Here is a 19,518-nt window from a genome sequence, read left to right as displayed (position 1 = left end):
AAATATACATTGATAATCTAACATGGCTACATGAGCTGTGTGAATGTACTAAGGAGTACTGTCTAATGAATTCAAGGTTGGATTATTATATGCAATATCAAAGCAAGGTTGTATTATTATCTGTAATATCAAAGATATCAACTACTTAAATGTACCAACTATTTAAATTTTATCTTTGTGTTTGGTAATGGTTCAGATATTTCTCCTGTAAATATTGTATAATGAGGGGAATACTGTTTTTACTACAAGGGAGCACAATTGTAAGTCAGAGGCTGAAAGCACATAAAACCATCTGTTTTAGTTATGTGAAAAAACTTTCTAGTATCAGCCAGAGAAAAACTGAAGGAAAAATTACTGATTAGCTTACAGAATTTCAAAATTGGTAGAAAAAATTTTAAATAACTACTTTTGCCTTTTACACTCATATAATGAGTATGTTATACATTTGTAATGGTATTCAATGGTTTGCAGCATATTTTAAAACTAGATGGTGTATTACTTTCCAGAAGTCAGTACACTCTCAGATTTTAAGTTATTTATGCATTTCTAGCTCTGAATGATACATCCATATAAAAAGAGATTTCTGATCGGTGTTTATAATCTTCCAAACGGCTACATCAAGAGAGAAGGAGAAAAAGGAAAGAAAAGAAAAGAAAGACAAGATAAAATAGGAGTGGGCAGAGAGGGCTAAACCACAAACATGCAAGAAGGATTTTAATGAAAGCTATGCCATTTGCAGAATGAAGCATCAGTCCTACTTGGTTAGCACAAGCAGGCAAGCAAGTGCTTTTATATGTAATATAAAAAAAAATCAGTAAATATAAAATAACTCTGATACGTACTTCTGAATACCTACTGGCAAATTTTGCTACTCAGTAGAAGGATAAATTTGATTATTCAGGAACTGATTATACAACTTATAAATTAGCCATGGTATTTGCTTTTTCTCCATATTATTACAAGATTTTTGTGTAGTTCATCTTCAGTAATAATCTCTACTGTAATAGGGGTGAGGACGATGTTGAGTGGTCCACCACATTTCATAAGGCATCTTAAATTTGAGGATAAAGGGCAAAACTTTGTTTGTAATTTTTAGCTTTTGGCCTCAATTAGCATTGACAATATGAGTTAACTATAGGTAATGATTTAAAAAGTCATTTTGCATTTCTGATATAACCTTAAAAAATTAATAATCTGATATAACCTAAAAAATTAATAATCTAGCCCCAAAACTACTATATTAACATTAACAAAAACAGAATCTTTTATATCCACGTAGAGCATATTTACTAAAAATGAGGGAAAAAGTTTTCTTCCAGGCTTATTAATAATGAGGGAAAAGCTTTTTAAAAATGGGACACAAAAACTGCATGAAGATGTCTAATGTGACATAAGTTAAAATATACCAATAATATGAGAGAACTTGCTAGTATTTAAAAACCACATTGTTTTCTTACCCTTATGTATTGTCCAAAAATTGAGCCAACTGCCACATTATTTTCTCCAAAGGACAGTCCTCAGGACTCCTCTGAGCCTTCACTACGTCACCTGAGAGGACCTTCTGTTCCTTCTGTTCCTTTTGTGTTAACAGCAGAGCCAAAGTGAGGCCTTACTGCGCCCCCTCCCTGATGAGGACGCATAGAACACACAGCCAAGAAGTTGCCTTCAGGACTCAGTCCTGAGCAGAGAACACTGAGGCAGGAGGGAAGGGAGACTCAGGAGACAAGCTGACCTAAGTAAAGTCATTTTGGTTTTAGGCTGACCCTTAACCTAAAAGCCAGCAGGTCATAAAAAGAGTCACAAAATCTGATTCATGGAAAACCATAAAACTCCACTCCCTCTAAAAGCTCAACATTCGTAAAAGCTCGACATTTTTCAAATTGCTCCCTGTAGGTAACTTTGCAACCCTAAAACAATGGAAAAACTAACCACCCAATGTAAATGATAAGCCCAAAGTTACAGAGTAAGCCCCTCCCTATACCATTAGCTAATTTTAAAAACTTAAAACCTTCATTAGAGGCGAAGAGGGTCGTCTTCCTCACCTAGGATGAGAGGTCGCTACTTAGTGAAATAGCTTTCTTACTTCTAGACTTAATAAATCTTTGTCCCTTTCTCTAAACACCTTGCTCTTGAATTCTTTCTCATGCAAGAGAGTTCTTGGCAAGGGACTTCGGCTGCCCAGCATCAATGGGGCACAGTGCAAATAAGAAATAAAGACAGGAAAAAATCCAAAAGTCTTTAAGATGGGTTCCTAAAATATGGCCCTGTAAAATAAGTTAGAAAAAATGAGGTGGAGGGCCCTACCTTGCAGATCTTGTAGAGTGATTCCTGGCCATCTCCTCCAGTATCTTTAAAGTAATCATGTGCAGGAAATGTACGATGAATATCTCGAGTGATAACACTTTCCTGGGCTGAGTCCTAAAACAGAAAAAGGTAGACCTGGTCATTAATTTAAAATTTCTTTTTAATTGAAAAATAATAAATACACATGCCAAAAAAAAAATACTCAAATAGCACAAAAAAGTATGCTGCCCCCACCAAAAATATCCGCCTTCCATTCCAAACCCATAGTCCCATTCACCAGATATACATGCTACCAACAATTTCTTTTGTATTCTTCATCCATCTATCTATAGATGTGTGAATATATGCTTATGTGAGAGGGAGGTGAGGGAGAGAAGTTGTATAAACACATCTCTATCCTCTGCTCTTTGAAAACAAATAGAAGAAAACTATCTGCTACTTTCATGGAATAGGATAACTTATAGGATATTCCTAATCAATACATGCAAGTGTATTTCATTCTCTTTATGAGCAGCTATCAAAAAGAATGAAGTATCTGGATATGGACATACCATGATTTGTTTAATATTCTCCTATTAATGACTTTTCTGCATTTTTCTATTTATATTATAAATATTATCACTAGGAACATTTTTATACATACGTGTTCAAGAACAGGTTCCTAGAGGTGGAATTGCTAGGTCAAAGAGTATATACATTTCCATTTTTGATGAAGGTGCTTTCCCTCCAGAGGTGTTGTAACAATACATACTCCAAACACTGGTGGAGTAGATGTTTTTCCATATCTGCCCAACACCACATATTATCTAACTTCTTAAATTTTTGATTATCTGGTAAGTGAAAACTCAGACCACAGTAATTTAAAAAGTAAAGATATCAATCATTTTCTCCTGATAGGTTAATTACCTAACTCATTCACTCCTGAAAATAAAAAGCCCCAAAACTACTATATTAAGATGACACATGCTTTAAAGATAAATCTAGAGGTTCTTTTTAAGACAAATTCAGGATCCAAAAGCTCAAAATTGAGTAGAATTCTAAGCTTTATAGAAAGTGATTAATCATTCATTTGATTTTATTTGAGTCCCATAAATGTTGTTTATCTGTTTAAATGTCAAGAAAATAGGACGGGACTACTTTTAGCAAACCTGATGATGAAAATATTTTGCACAGTTTAAGGAAGCATCGGTGACTACTAGTACAAATTAAAAGTGTCATTTAATGTCTTGCTTCCATAAAGATTTGAACAAATCCCCCATTTCAGTTAAAATCAAGGAAGGAAAAAAAATGTTTAATACATGAGTTACTTTAATGAGTGCTAGCTCCCTTTTTCTTTGCAGCTGAGAAGTATGTAAGAAGGAAGTCGTTGATTAGCTCTAAGTTAAGCCAGGGCCTTCTCTTGCTGCCTTTTTCATTTCAGCTGCTATTTCATGCTGAGTGGTAATTAGATCTTATACCATGTGGAGAAAGGACACAAACTGAAATGTCCCACATTTGCTAGCAAACACCAAACACATTGCAAATCAGTCCAGAGGAAATTCTGATGGCTTAGAGGAATGCAGTGCTACAGCTGAATAAAAATGAAACTTGAAAAAAAAATGATCATACCTTAAGTAAGAGGATATATAGAAAGCTTATATTTATAAAGGCAAATGCAGGTTCTAAGGATAGAGAAAATTTTGAGGGGAGGTGGGAGCACAGAACAAGGTGAATATAAAGGTAATGTATAAAGAGCTATGGTCTGGTATAGAGTCTAAGTAGGAGATCCCTAAGTAGGGGATCTGGTACCAGGTAGAAGAAAGTTTTCACTGTCCAGGTTTTCCCTAATAGAAAGGTTCTCTTTCCACACAGTAATAGTTCCCACTTATAAGCTATTTGAAAAGATGACCAATGAAAATGTTACTACTGCCACTGCTGAACTATTTCAGGGGCAAACATGTGCTGAGTGGTTCACAGGATAACTCTTTTTACACTTTTCAAGATGTTAAGGGAGAGAAATCATTGGACTATATTCCCTAGAAACTGCCTACTCATTTGGCATCATACTGTGTTTAAATGGTACCAACAGTCTGATTCAGAGAAAGGGAAATTGATTAAAAATTTCTAGAAAGTAACTTTATATAATACTGAGTAATTTTTTTCTATGCATACTTGAATCTTCCTTATTTGTTTCTAAAAATAAATGGGCAAAAAATCAAATGAAAATAAAAATCATCAACTTTTCCTGACTTTAATGAACCTTCCCTTTCTAGGATTACTTTTAAATGCTTTCTACATATGTGTGTTTCTAGAGTTTTCTTCCAACATATTGCTCTCAGTTGACTATGGGAACAATTTTTGGAACTTCACTTTATAAACTAAATAAAATGTTTTGCTATATTGTTCACTGATTCCTTTCACATAACTGAAGGTCAGGAGGTACACTAGAGTCTTACAAACAGACTAATATGAATGAAATTGTGTACTAGACTAGGGACAATAATCACGTTTTCAAAGCTAAAATTAATCATCTCCCAATTACTGATGAGAGTAAGAACAGTATATATTTCAGGAATCCAGACCTGAGATGTGAGAGATTAGTCCCAAATTCACTCACTCTTCCAACAAATATTTTAATCAAAGCTAATTCTCTGTAAAAGGAAGGTAAAATGATGATTTTTCTCTTCAATATTAATTTTCTGTTTAGACTTATTCCAATTATGGCTGTGAATTTTTATAAGAAATAAAATGAACAGAGAAGGACAAAAAAGAGGCCAAATATTTCACCATCTAAATATCTGTAGTTAAAAGGGTTCATGTGAAAACCTTTAAAAAAAAAATATGGCTAGAAACATTTTTTAGCACAATCAAAACAGATAGGAGGTCATTTTCGTGGAAGGTTCCCATAAGCAGAGTCTCTTTAAATCCTAAAGGTTATCATCAGAATGGGGAGAGGAAGGAAGTCACTCCTTCATGGGAAGCTACTTCACCAATATCCAGAGAGGTTCACAACTTGACCTGCAATTTACTTCCCAGTAGGTGCATCTCCCATTCTGATCTTCAGTCCAGTATGGTGGATTAGTGGCTTTGGAGTCAAACTCATTGGTTCTATTTCTGGCTACTCTACTTAATATGTATAGGATCCCAAACACGTTATTTAATCTCACTAAACTTCAGTTTTCTGTTCTTGAAAATGGGATGATAATGTAAAATTTATGTCATTTAGAATAAAATAATGCATGCAAAGTGCTTACTTATAAGCACACTGCCTAGCATAAACTGAGTATTCATTAAAGAAACAAAAATAGTAATTGTCAATTATTATTCCCCCTTTTCCTTAAGAATCACATTTAACTATTTAAATGTTCTGGTGAAAATATATTTTAGACATCTTTCTGCATGTGTACACTTTAAATAATGAAACAAACCACTGTTTTTCTTTGGATATCATGAACATTATGAATAGAGTTTTCAGCATGATGACACTTTAATACATACATTCTCCATTCTGAATTTCCCATCATGTATCTTATGTGTCTTAAATTATCCTTATTTCTCCTAATCCATGAATAAAAGCAAAAGTGAATAATTATTTGCATATAGTAATGTTTTTATCAACTGATAACACATTCTGGCCCCAGCCTCGCATATACCCATGAAATAAAGATATACAGAACCCAGGAGGAGGACGGAAAGGACAGGGTGTGGTAGAAGCTAAATTTGCCAGAGTAGCTACCATGTCCATCACTACATCAGAATTTAGCTTCTGAGAATCAGAGAAGGGTTCAAGTCATGGTTATGAAGAGGACAAACGTCACTGTCTCTTTCACATGCCTTCCTTCTGGACCTTCAACACCAAGTATATAACTGGTAGGCAAAGTCCTTGATAGCATCTATCCCATCTAAGGAGCAGTCAGGTTGGGCCACACACAAAAGCGGACTCTGACCAGAAACAGAGAGTAACTGTAAGAGGTTTGAAAGAAAGTCTTAAAAGATGAGTTTTATCTGCCTCCTCCCCACCCCACACCCCTGACAATACCACCACACAGTAACTAAATTTCTATTTAGTTTACCTTTGAAGGATTTTCTTTAATTTCCAAACTGCTAAGTCACAAGACTAAATTATCTTTTTATTTTCAAAAAAGACATCATCTCTAGTGTGATAAAATCCATGCTCCAACAGAGGATATAATTTGGCTTGTTGAAAATCAATTTAAAACCAACTCTAAGAGGTATGATAAGTAGCTCGATTAACTTTTGATCATTTTAAGTGGATTCAATTTACAGCCTGCTACCAAGAGTATTACATGAGCTGTTCTTCTAGTATCATATATATGCCCTAAAATATCTGCAATCCTCTTAATTCCTATTCCAAGAGAATCATCACTTATTGTTTGTTGTGAGAAAAAAAATGAATACAGCATTCAAGTGTCAACAAGTATTAGGAAGACAGGTTTGGATGACCGTAGCCTATTATTTTTTTTATAAAACAATTTATGGGCTGTCAACAACTGGAAAAGTATTCTACTGCAGATGATTGTTTTTACATGTGACCTTAGCACCAGATGAAGTGTAAAAGTGATGTCGATAAATGAACACCTTAGCTATACCTTAATTTGCTACATTTTTACAACTATGACAGCATATACACAACCAGGAGGAGTTTCTTATTATTCTGTATTGTCAGATCCAAAGTATAACTGCATTTTCACTTTTCATCTACCACAAAATTATTTCAACTTTATAAATATCATGCCAATTTGTTAGTGTTATTAAAAATGCCAATGTAGACCACGCCTACTCACAGTGAGCAGATAAATGATTCAGAGCTTAAAAAATACTTGACCTTAGAACGTGCCTTCTATTCTTACTTCACAGGGATCCTCCTTTAGTTCTATGTTGGAGCTAGATCTATGGTAAAACATCACAAACTGGTTGGCTTACATGTTCCTGCAAGCAGATGGGTTTGCAGTGGTGGGTCTGATTTATTTGCCTTGATGTTTGCCAAAAATCCAAAGAGGCAGAGATAAAAGGAGAAAATATGAAAGTGCATTCTAGTTTCAAACATGCTATTGAAATCGTGAGCTAGAAACAGTAACACACACAAAAAAATGGATCATTGCCAGTCTTCATCCTTGAATATGCAGGTGGGGGGCGGGGAGCCTTAGCATAAGTGGGATAATATGAAAGCAAAGAAATAAATGTTAACTAAATCATATTGTAAGCAACCTGTTTCCCAGGCATTGAACACACATGCTGCCAAATGTCTCAGAATCAAAGCCTGACACAAAGGTCAAAAATATAAGCCACATTCTGGCTTCAACTAGAAAGAAATCTCTTCAGGGAGAGAAGCAACAATAAGAACTAAAGGGAGGGGAAGGAAGGGGACAGGAAGAAGTGTTATCTTTAAGACTGGCCAATATTCATGATAGATACCTTAATCTTGAAGGAAGTGCCAGGACTGGAATGGGAAATATGAATAGAATAAAGAATTCTTCTGGGACTGGAAGACTAAGAAGCATTGCAGCCTATGGGCACAGCCTGGATTTCCCAGAGAGCCCATGAAATTTAGGTCGGAGCAGAGATGATTCTGTGACAAATACCTGGGATTACTTTTAGACTCCAAATACACCCACCAAATGCATCTATGGCCATATATGGGTATGTCCTCATTCCAGGGTTGCTAACCACTCATTGTCCCAAAATAAAGGTTCAACTGAGGCACTTAGGCTTGGAAGCTCATTCAATGAGCAATGATAAACTCTGCAACTTCTGTTGGAATAAGCACAATAACTGAACTTCAGTGGTGTTATTTTCCAAAGTAAGATGCATTTCTAACTGTATTATTTTTTTAAAAATTATGATTTTTATCAAAATAGCCCTTTAAGCCCTTTGAAATTAATAATTTAAGAGCTCCATATTTATTCCCATTGTATAAAAATAACTTTTTATTTTTCCACAAAACTAAAGAACACCTCTAAATAACTAGCATTTGATAAAAATGCCTATTTTCACCTAATCTTTACATTTTATAACTTTATTAACTTTGACCATGTACACACCTAGTTATTAATAACTTAATTTTAGCCATTCTACCACTCCTTCGATTACTTTAAATGCTTCTCTTTGAAACTCTGTGAGCTCAATTACATTTTCTTTTTTTTTTAAGATTTTATTTATTTATTTGAGAGAGTGGGGGAGGGAGAGGGTCAAGCAGGGAGCCCAATGCAGGGCTGATCCCAGGACCCTGGGATCATGACCTGAGCTGAAGGTAGACAGACGCTTAACTAACTGAGCCAGCCAGGTGTCCCTCATTTACATCTTCTTAAATCAAATGACATAAAAATCGAATGTACATAAAAAATTAAGCTTTCTACTTGTTGCTTAGTGTTATTAAATTCATTTATGTATAAATTCATTTATGTATACAACAAATACTTAGTTCTGAGTACCTACTAAGAATCAGGCATTATTTTAGGTGCAGAAGATACAGCTGTTAGCAAGGCAACGTCCTTTCCCTACGGGACTTATATTCTAGTAGCAGGAAAAAGAGACAAAAAACAAGTATATCATATTGGCTAGAGAAAAGTACAATGAAAAAATAAAACAAGGTAAACAGTGAGTGAGGAGAGGGCTGATATTTCAGGTAGGGTGGTTTTGCCTTTCTGAGTGTTCGACTATTTAGAGAAAGGGCATTATAGGCAAAGGGGAACGCATGTGGAAAAGCCCTGAGGTGGGAGCAGAATGGCAATACTTCTCTAGATACTTTCTTCATGAATTGCCATGAATTTCTCAAGATACATGTCTTCAATGAATTGCCAAAAATTATTTCAATATTTTTCTGGATTCACATGCCACGTGAATTTATAAGTGTAATTTAGATTTATAAATTTTATATTTGTAAGTGTAATTTAGATTTATAAATTTTATATTTATAAATTTATAAGTTTAATTTAGATCATTTTTATAAGATGTTTTAATTCAAATATTTGAATAATATTCTCCTGGTTGCACATGTCTATATGAAAGTTTACCATTCAAACATCTATCTAACACTTGTCATGTGCAAGATACTATACTAGGATTTATGGGATCAAAAAAAAAAAAAAAATAGGATATAGGCCATAATGTCCCTAAATTGCAAGAGGTTAAGATCTTGTTAAGACAAGATGTAGGTGCAAATATCACTGGAAGGAAACATATGCTAACAGCTAAATAAATGATATGGGCAAAGTTAGCCATGGGAATTCAGCAAAGAAAGTAACTGTAGAAGGGTTCACTGGTGAAAGGGGCCTTCTCAGAAGATGAGGACTGGGTTGGCTACCATAGACAGGATGGGTTCAACAAAATGGAAAGATCTCAAAAGAATATAGTTAATCCTTGAACATTCTCGGGATCAGGGGCACAAACTCCCCATGAAAAAATCCACCTATAACTTTTGATTCCCCCCAAACTTAACTACTTAATGGCCTACTATTGACTGGAAGCCTTACCAAAACATAAATAGTTGACCAACACATATTTCATATGTTATACATATTATATACTGCATTCTTACAGTAAAGTAAGCTAGAGGAAAGAAAATGTTAAGAAAATCATAAGGAAGAAAAAATATACTTACAGTACTGTACTGTATTTATCAGATAAAATTGGTTCTGATTTAAATGCTAAGAGGGCCACAGACCAGTTCAAACCCATTTTGTTCAAGAGTCAACTGTATGCTACAACAAGGTGGCATGAGCAGAGGTTCCAAAGCAGGAAACTACTCCTGGCATGCCCAGGAGATATGACTCTAATTGTCTATAGAAGGGAATCATAGAGGCGCAAGTTGAGTGGGATCTAGAATATGGAAAGGTAATCTTGAATGAAGATGTTTTAATAGTCCCGTGGACCACAAGGAACCATTTCATCTGGCCATGTCATTTCATGGTCTTTGTAGTCGGTTTTGTGAACTCTTGTTTCATTTTGATCTCATCTGATTTTACTATCTGAAAGAATTAGTGTGTAGTGAAGAATTAGCCTTACACAAAAAGAGTGGTGGCCTTTATCATTAGTTACTAGGAGGTGATCTCTACGCCCTTGGAATGCCATGCCTGATAGGAGGTCTTTGTTTGCATGTGGGCTTTGGTCACCCAACAATCTAACAGTGTGATTTATCATGGGGCTTAGGGTCATGCAGCATTAGTTCTATCTGTAAAGAGACTAAAAAACTAAAGATCAGTCATGTGGGCAGCACATGAATAAGCCCCTATAAAAACTCTGCACAAGACCCAAGTGAGCTTCCCTAAATGAAGCTGGCAATATTCCATGTATGTCATTACACACTGGTGCCAGGAAAGCTATGTTGTTGATGACTCCATGGGGAAAAGACAAAAAAAAAGTTCCATGTTTGGCATTTCTCCTGGACTCTGCTTGCGCTTCTTCCCTTGGCTGGCTTTAATCTGTATCCTTTAGCTATAATACACTGGTACCATCAGTTTAACAGCTTCCATTGAGTTCTTTGAGTGTTTCTAGTGAATTATTGAACCTCACAGTGATTCTGGTAACACCCTGAACTTATAACTAGTGTCAGAAGGGATGGCAGTCTTATGTGGACTATGATCCCTCTTTAACTTCTTAACAAGCTGGACACCAATAATTTTGAAAATCTCACTGTGGTATTCTCATCAATAAATTTTGTTTATTCAAGGATATTTATCATTGCCTTTCATTTCCTCTATGACAAAATATTATTCACAATAAAATAGTCCCACAATACTGTATTAATTCAGATGACTTTAAAAAAAAATCACCTTTAATGTAGGGTGGGAGGCTCAGTTAGTTAAGCATCCAACTCTTGATTTTGGTTTAGGTCATGATCTCAGGTTCGTGAGACTGAACCCCGCATGGGGCTCCGTACTGGGCGTAAAGCCTGCTTGAGATTCTCTCCCTCCCCTCCCTCTCTCTCTCTTAAAATAAATAAACAAAATAAGTAAAATAAAAAATGAAAAATCACCTTTAATGTAGAACCCTACAGGTTAAAAATATTGGGACCACTATTGGCCATTTGATCACATGTTCGCTGAGCTCCCCCAAAATACAAATGTGATTAGTGAAGATCACTAAATTAAAAGGGGAACAGACAACTACTGAAGTGATCCTATAATTCACTTACATAAAGGGTCACCTGAAACCTAAAAGGGGAGTGAGCATAAGGGAACAATAACTACATCCCTAAGTAAATGTCAATAATGTATCTATTTTAAAAATCCTTTAAGATCAATAAAGTTCTTCACACTGGGATATGGATTTTGAAAAAGGCAATTAATTTTTATATCAAGTCAGGTTATATAATTACCATTTTGTTCCTTTTTATAGCAGCACATTTCCATTAACCCAAGTTTTTACTCACCCAGGAGTAAAAGATGCACTGATCACACAACAATAACAAAAGAAACAAGGCTAAGAACAGAAAGATTTGTTCCTGAGAGACTATAATAGTTCTAGTTCTCAATTATAAAGGTTATTTCAATGAATTAAATGTTCTAATTCCATCTAGTAACTGTACTATAAGGCATTTAAAAAAATTTTTTTTTAAGATTTTATTTATTTTTTTTGACAGAGACAGACACAGCGAGAGAGGGAACACAAGCAGGGGGAGTGGGAGAGGGAGAGAGAGAGAAGCAGGCTTCCCGCTGAGCAGGGAGCCCGATGCAGGGCTCGATCCCAGGACACTGGGATCATGACCTGAGCCGAAGGCAGACGCTTAACGACTGAGCCACCCAGGCGCCCCAAAGCATTTTTTTGTTTTACAAATTCTAATTAATATTATAATTTTCTTTTCTGATAATCTGTTCAATTTTCCCTATTCAAGAGGGTCAATTTCTGTTTCTCCAACAGATTTTTCTGGAAATAGAAAAAAAATGTTTTTTCCAATAAGGCACATTTAAAGCTTGATTAATCCTTTCTGGAATAAATCATGAGTAGAAACCTAGAGATTTTTATTCTACACTTTTTTTTCCCTCTATATTGATTCAGAAATGAGCATTACTATTCTAAGACTTAGGGGATCTAGGTAAATATATATTCCAACTCCTCAACACAGTATATTCCTTTTTAGTTTCTTCGCTAATTCCTTGTCTGGGTACTCCTTATCTGATGGTGTTACATCCTTAGCCTTGTTCTCTGCTCACCTTCCATGTTCTTCCTGGGAAATCCTATCCATTTCTGTGACTTCAGCTACCGTCTGTCTTCTCTCTCCTTGCTCCTTACTAAAGTAGATGCCAAATCTTAACAATTATCAGAATCATCTGAGAAGCTATTTTGGAACCCATTATCTCCAGATCTCACCTAGATTTAAGTTACCAAAATCTCTATAGTACTTCCAGGCAAGCTGTATTTTTAACAAATCCCTACGCAGCCATAAGCAAAAGTCTACAAATTGTTATCTAGGAACTACTGGTCTAACAGATCTATCATTTTACATCTAAAACTTGACAAGTCAAAAACTCAAATCGGAATTTCCCATTAATCAGGTGTCCTTTTATATTCTCAGTCTCAATGGAGTGAAATTCCATGTCTGAGCTGATATCCAAAGAGTTATTCTGAAAGTTGTCTTTTCCCTTTTTCCTCTCTTAATCAATTGGTCCTTTGGTCTTCCATTCAGTTGTATTAATTAACTGGTACCCATGCCTAAATATCCTCACTTGGCTATCACTTCTAGGTAGACCATGATCAGTTGTTATTTATCTGTTTCCCTGGCACTGGAGACTTTAGTAGATGCTTAGTAAATGGATGCTAAATAAATCAGAATAAGGGAAGCAGGCATGTTAAGTGTATACTCTCCATGACAGAAAGACTCAAGTTTTATAATTTCTGCTCTGAGTTCTAAATTCTCTTGGAACCTCACTTAGATGTAGTAGCAAAAGGAAATAATCTGCCCCAAATCAAAGATGATAACAAGTACTCTTAGACTTACAATCCAAACCTTCACAGCAAAATGTATACCAAAATGTACTTACTCCCAATGCCAAAGATGACACATGGAAATAATTATAGATATTACTACAGAAAAAAACAAACGGATCTCCATCTTAAAAAAGAAATTAGTAATTATACCACCATTGGAATTGCAAAAATCATCATAACAAAAAGCTGTTTGTGGTTTTATCACTGAGTTTTTACCTCATTTTATATGAAAAGCAATAAAAGATAAAGATACATTCAAATGTTGCATTATTTCAAGATCAGTCCTTTTACTTCAGAAATGACAAGAGATGAACACATAATTAATGTGTTCAAAACCCTACCAGAGGCAAAGTACATTAAATATGATGTTTTAGAAATCTACAGTAACCTTCAGAGTTTACATGTTAACTCTTTCTCAGTAAAATAGCTTGAAGTAGTAGACTGAGATCACGGTTAGGCAAGAATCAGAAAATTCTTTCCTATTCATTGCACCTCAGGATCATAGTATTTAACAGGCTCAGGTTCTTTACTAGGTTCTTAATACCATATGAAATCAATGGAGGATACAGATCCTCCTCTTTTATTTGAGGGCCTTTTAGAAGCTATAAATTAAGAGAGTAACATCTTCTATTCTACTTCATAAGATTATAAGATACACATGAATGAGGACTTTTTTTCTATCTTCTAGTCTGCTAGTTCTTTAGGTTCTATAACACTGACCTGAGAAACATACAGACATGGCTGTTGTCTTTCTCACTTTTGAAGCACTACCCCGGCCCCTTTAATCAATATCCATATTTGCTTCTGATTTAAATGCTAAGAGGGCCATAGACCCAAGTTACTAAGAGATGATTTTTAAAGTCTAAATTTCTAAGAAAGAAAATGTAACTGGTTAAACACTAAGAAACTGCAAAAGTAATCCCACTTATTTCTCATTTATTAAGTTGCCATTTGTGCTTTGACTTGGTTCAATAGTCATGGGGACTGAAAGGAGAGTTCTTCCCAGGTGTTTGTCCGGCACCGCTTCTTTATTTAGACCTGGTTCTACAAAGAAAAGCTCTCTCATTTTTCCAAAGCTTTAAGTGGCTGATACCAAGTTACATACACATAACAGTTCCTATGTTACAAAGTAATTAGGCATAATCGACAACTAATCACAATGTGAAAATAAGTAATACTATTCTTTAGACAAACCAAGCGTTGTTTAGGTCAGTTAGGGCATGTGTCCTTTCCTGGCACCACCACAATTCAGGATATTATCACTTTATGCTTAGACTCTGCCAGTGCTTCTAAATCATGACGGAGAAGATTTTCTCTACTTTACCCTGTACAGTACTTTCAGGTTAACCTACCTAAAGTGCTGATTTGCTCCTGTGTAGCATTCAAATCCATCTACAATGTGGTTCCACCCACTATCCTCAAAAAACAAAACAAAACTTTATTCCATTCCATCTGAATCACATCCCATTCCACAAAATTGCACTGTTATTTCAAGCTTCAACGCTTTTGTGCAATTTCCTCTGCCTCGGATGGCCCTATTTCCCATATTTTCTCCTGTTAAAATCCTGTCCATTTATAAAGGCTCATATAGACTTCTTCCATGGTGCTTTCCTAATGATCCCAAGTGAAAATAATGCTGTCTTCCTTATGGCCTAATAACACCAAGGTGTATAAATGTATACAAAACCTATTACATACTGCTTTGGGGGTAAGATATATTGTACCTCCTCTAAGCTCCGGGCCACTAGACAGGGTGTCATATAGTAACACATTTAGTACCCAACAGATCATTGTTGAATAAATGATTTTATGAAAGGAGAAAATGGTAAACCAAGGCAGAAAGACAAGAGAATAAAGAATGAGCTCATGTTGTTGCTCTTTAAGTGGAAGGTGGGTCAAATCCCACACTGAGCCACATATGGAAACTAGGTTGGGCAAATCTTCCTTTCTTGGGCACTCACTTCTGCCCTGTGAAATGCTCTGAGCTGGCTCCTTGGGGAGAAGGGTTATAAAAACCATCCTAAGACAGAATGTCATCTGACAGGGCTAGTGCCACGGCCAATGCCACAGTGAACATTTTTACCCACAAGAAACAGATGGTCTCATTGTTCAAAACCCTGCTCTTCTAGGAGTTACTCAAAGGTAACTTTGGAGCCAATTAGCACATTTTAGTTCATAATGCTAACGTCCTGATTTTTTTTTTTTATTTGAGAGAGAGAGAGCAGGGGGAGGGGCAGATGGAGAGGGAAAGGCAGAGAATCCCAAGCAGACTCTGCATCAAGCAGGAAGCCTGACAAAGGGCTCGATTCTACAACCCTAAGATTATGACCTGAGCGGAAACCAAGAGTCGGACACTTAACTGACTGAGCCACCCAGGTGCCCCAACTTCCTGATTTACAGGAAAGAAGAATCAAAGAGTCCTTCACACAGATTTATCGTGATAAACAGAAAGCATACATTTTGCTTAAATCTACCTTCCATCTAGCAAAAGCTAAAATGCTTTATGGAGTGCAGTGCCGCAATGATCTAAATAGCCACTAGAAACAGCTCTCCTCCAAGTTAGTATTTCTTGCTGACTATGGTTGTGATATGTTCAAGATTATAGTGGCAAAATAAAATACACAGACCTGAACCATGAAGAGGATAGCATGAACCAGAGAACCTGTGACAAATGTAGCAAATCAAGAGCCACAGGGAAAGGAAGGGAGTAATGGCTGACTTTGACTCTTTAAACAACAAAGATGCAGCATTCTGAGCCTGAGTATCAGTCAAGAGGACAACTCTGCCCTTACCACGAAGGGAATATCTGCAACTCCTGAAAGTCAGGAGGAAACGGAGATGGGATGGGCCAAGTGAGGCAGAGGGAGCAGTCTGGCTCTAATCCCAAGAACAGGTATTGCAACATCCCTGTACCACCACCCCTGGGGAGAATCAAGGAAATGTCCACAAAGTTGCGGGGGGGGGGGGGTGTAAAAAGAAGGGGGGAGCTCAACAATATTTCATGAGTAAAAGAATTCTTAACTTCTTAGTTTTTTGTTTGCATCTTACTGAAGGATTTAAGTAGGGCAGGTGCCCTATAAAGAAAATACTCAATTCAATGTGCTCAGCTATAGTGTGAACTTTAGTTGTCTTATAATTTTATAATTCCACAAGAGTTAAAAGCTACTGTGTTTGCCCCAACTTTAGGGTTCCCAGATAAAATGTAGGATGCCCAGGTAAACTGCATGGGATTTAATATTGCATGGGAAACACTTATTTATATTAAAAAATTAGTTTTTGTTTCTCTGAAATTCAAATTTAAGTGAGTATCCTGTATTATTATTTGCTAAATCTGGTAGCCTTACGCAGTTTGCTAATATCACAATGCTGGGAAAATCAATTACTGAGTACTCTTTATATACCATTTCTTTCTTCAGTTGCTTTTAAATACTTGGTCTGAAAGATACCATATTTGATATAAACTAGTCACATCTGACTTCTCAAGCAAGCTGTGTTAAATTTACTTAATAAAAATGAGCAAATATTAAACGCCACAGATACTGCTATGAATATATTGAGAAAGATCTAATCTAAACTATGTAAGACTGAGAGGAAAATGAGGACATCTAGATAACAATGGACAGACACCATTATTAGTGAGAATACCAAGCCTGTGAGGCTCAGAAAAACTGAATTGATGACCTGGAAAATAAGATCAAATTAAGATATAGAAGACTGGTCTGAAGTCCCTGAAGACATGAAGGCAGAGCAGATAAAGATTCCTCTCAGTGAGCAGACCACAAAGATGCTGAGACTATTTACTGAGTCAACAACTTTCCTCTGCTCAAATGTCAAATAAAGATCAATCAATTAACATCTGAAAAACTTCTCTGGTCAAAGAAAAAAAAATGGCTTCAAAATTAGCATAATGGCATATACCTACAGCCGAGATTTTGGTGTTGTGCTAAGCTTTATCAAAGGAGGATTTGTTGTTCTAGTATTTACCCTGCAAAATTGATAGAAAAACAGTATCTGGACACAACTTGAAAGACTTGGGTGTGGTGGCCTGGGGACAAGCAATTCTCATATATAACACAAATTCAGGAATACAAAAATTTAATGAGTTGTGTATTTTAAACAAATCTTTTTCATTTAAGATTTTAAGTAAATAAACATGAGATCCATTTAAATATTCTTAATTATTTTTCTGAATGGTTTTAACATTTTTATTGAAATTTTATAAACTAGCAGACACTATAGTATCTGATTATACTGGTGCACTTTTGAACAAATTGTTAGTCTTTCTTTGAATACGTTGTAAATTAATTGAAAAGTGCGATTTTTCTTCTTTTCATATTGTATTCTTTTTTTTTAAAGGTTTTATTTATTTATTCATTTGAGAGAGAGAGACTGAGAGAGAGAGAGAGAGTATGAGCAGGGCAGAGGGAGAGGGAGAGGGAGAAGCAGGCTCCCCGCTGAGCAGGGAGCCTGATGTGGGGCTCGATCCCAGGACCCTGAGATCATGACCTGGGCCAAAGGCAGACGCTTAACCAACTGAGCCACCCAAGCACCCCTCATATTCTTTAAAACAGAGAATTTTGGGGGTGCCTGGGTGGCTCAGTCGTTAAGCATCTCCCTTCGGCTCAGGTCATGATCCCCGGGTTCTGGGATCGAGCTCCACATCGGGCTCCCTGCTCAGCGGGAAGCCTGTTTCTCCCTCTCAAACTCCCCTTGCTTGTGTTCCCTCTCTCACTGTGTCTGTCTCTGTCAAAAAAATAAATAAAATCTTAAAAATAAATAAATAAAATAGAGAATTTTTAATTGAAAACTATTTTAATATATATTTTTTTTATAAACAAACATTTTACTACAGACACACAGAAACACAAATGCACATGATAGTTCACGTCTTTTGAAACCCTTTTCATCAGTTACTTTGGTCTTTTTGGCTGCAACCAACCAACTGTCGCAGGACCTCAGCTCCCATAGTTCAGGGATTGACAACCTACCATCCCCACACCTTAGGGCTGAACTCACTAAGGCTCTGGGGGCCTCTAAGAGTAAACCAAACAGACTGTGACTAGGCAACATATGCACATAAAAATAAGCAGCACATTATCTTAGAATAATTTGATATTTTAATCAAAAACAAAATCACTTCGGCTCAGATCATGATCTCAGGGTCCTGAGATAGAGCCCCGCATTGGGCTCCGCACTGAGCATGAAACCTGCTTGAGATTCTCCCTCTCCCTCTCCCCCCCTTCCCTATGCTTGCGTGCTCTTTCTCTCCCACGCAAAAAAAAAAAAAAAAAAATCACTGAAGTAGTCAAAATGAGAAAAATCTGAACTTTGCTGTACTTTGTCAAACTTGCTTCACAGAATATTGCCTCTGGGCTTGGTGTTCCTATCCCACCAAACAAGACTATCTGTCCTCACCTCCAAATGGGCAAATCTGATTTTCTTTTATGTGCCCCACCTGTCCAGTAAATCACCAAATACTTCTTCACCCAGGTGTAGAGAGAAAGGATCAGAAGAAAAGACTGAGCAAAATTTAGCTTTCTTTGAATGGGAGGGAAGGGGTGGTGTCCTGAAGTTAGTTAAAGGGCCATATTTCAAAGCTAGGTTGGGTGAGGTGGCTGAAGCACTGGTCTAGAATCAATGCTTTCCAAAAGAAATATAATGCAAGCCATATAAGTAATTTAAAATTTTCATGAAGCCATGTTAAGAAAGTACAAAAAAATAGAGGAAATTAATTTTAATAACCTTTTATTAAAACCAATGAATCTGAAATATTATCTCAACATGTAATCAATGTTAAAAATTAACAAAATTCCATACTCTAAGTCTTTGAAATGATATGAAATTTTTTCAATTCTGATTTGCCACATTTCAAGGGTTTGATAGCACATGTTGCTAGGATCTACCATACTAGACAACACAGGTCTAGATTTCAACTCAGAAGCCAAACTCCACACTTTCGATCCCTTTATCACAAACTTTTCTCCTGTAGGGGGATAGGAAAAATGTCTCTTGGGTGGGGGAGTAAAAACAGAGAAGACTAAACGTTACAGAGAAGAACTGCTTATGCTTTTGTTTCTTCCATCAGTCCACTGGGATGCCAAGGTTTCTTATGAAGCTGCTAAGCCCATTACCAATAATGGTATTTGTTAGCCATGCTTCCATATGGGATGTAACTAATAAGAACTTATCTTACTACCAGGGGCAAATAGAGAAACACCAGTAAAAACCAGAAACAGGGGCATGGTCTTAAACATTTTCTATAAACTTTGGCTTCAAAGAACTCCACAG

General features: G+C 36.2%; 1 protein-coding gene across 3 annotated transcripts in view; it reads right to left on the bottom strand.

The window, feature by feature from the left end:
• The window catches only part of RABGAP1L (RAB GTPase activating protein 1 like), a 748,424-nt gene that overhangs the window by 312,965 nt on the left and 415,941 nt on the right, over nt 1-19,518 (bottom strand). For all 3 annotated transcript variants that reach the window (XM_078077989.1, XM_078077987.1, XM_078077988.1), the window contains one exon: nt 2,305-2,418. In XM_078077989.1, coding sequence (XP_077934115.1) covers nt 2,305-2,418 — 114 coding nt within the window. The remainder of the gene's footprint in view (nt 1-2,304; nt 2,419-19,518) is intronic.

The sequence above is a fragment of the Halichoerus grypus genome, chromosome 7, assembly GCF_964656455.1.
Source record: "Halichoerus grypus chromosome 7, mHalGry1.hap1.1, whole genome shotgun sequence".
In the NCBI taxonomy this organism is placed as follows: Eukaryota; Metazoa; Chordata; class Mammalia; order Carnivora; family Phocidae; genus Halichoerus; species Halichoerus grypus.
The sequence above is the reverse complement of the archived record's forward strand: the minus strand, read 5'-3'. Positions and strand labels throughout refer to the sequence as shown.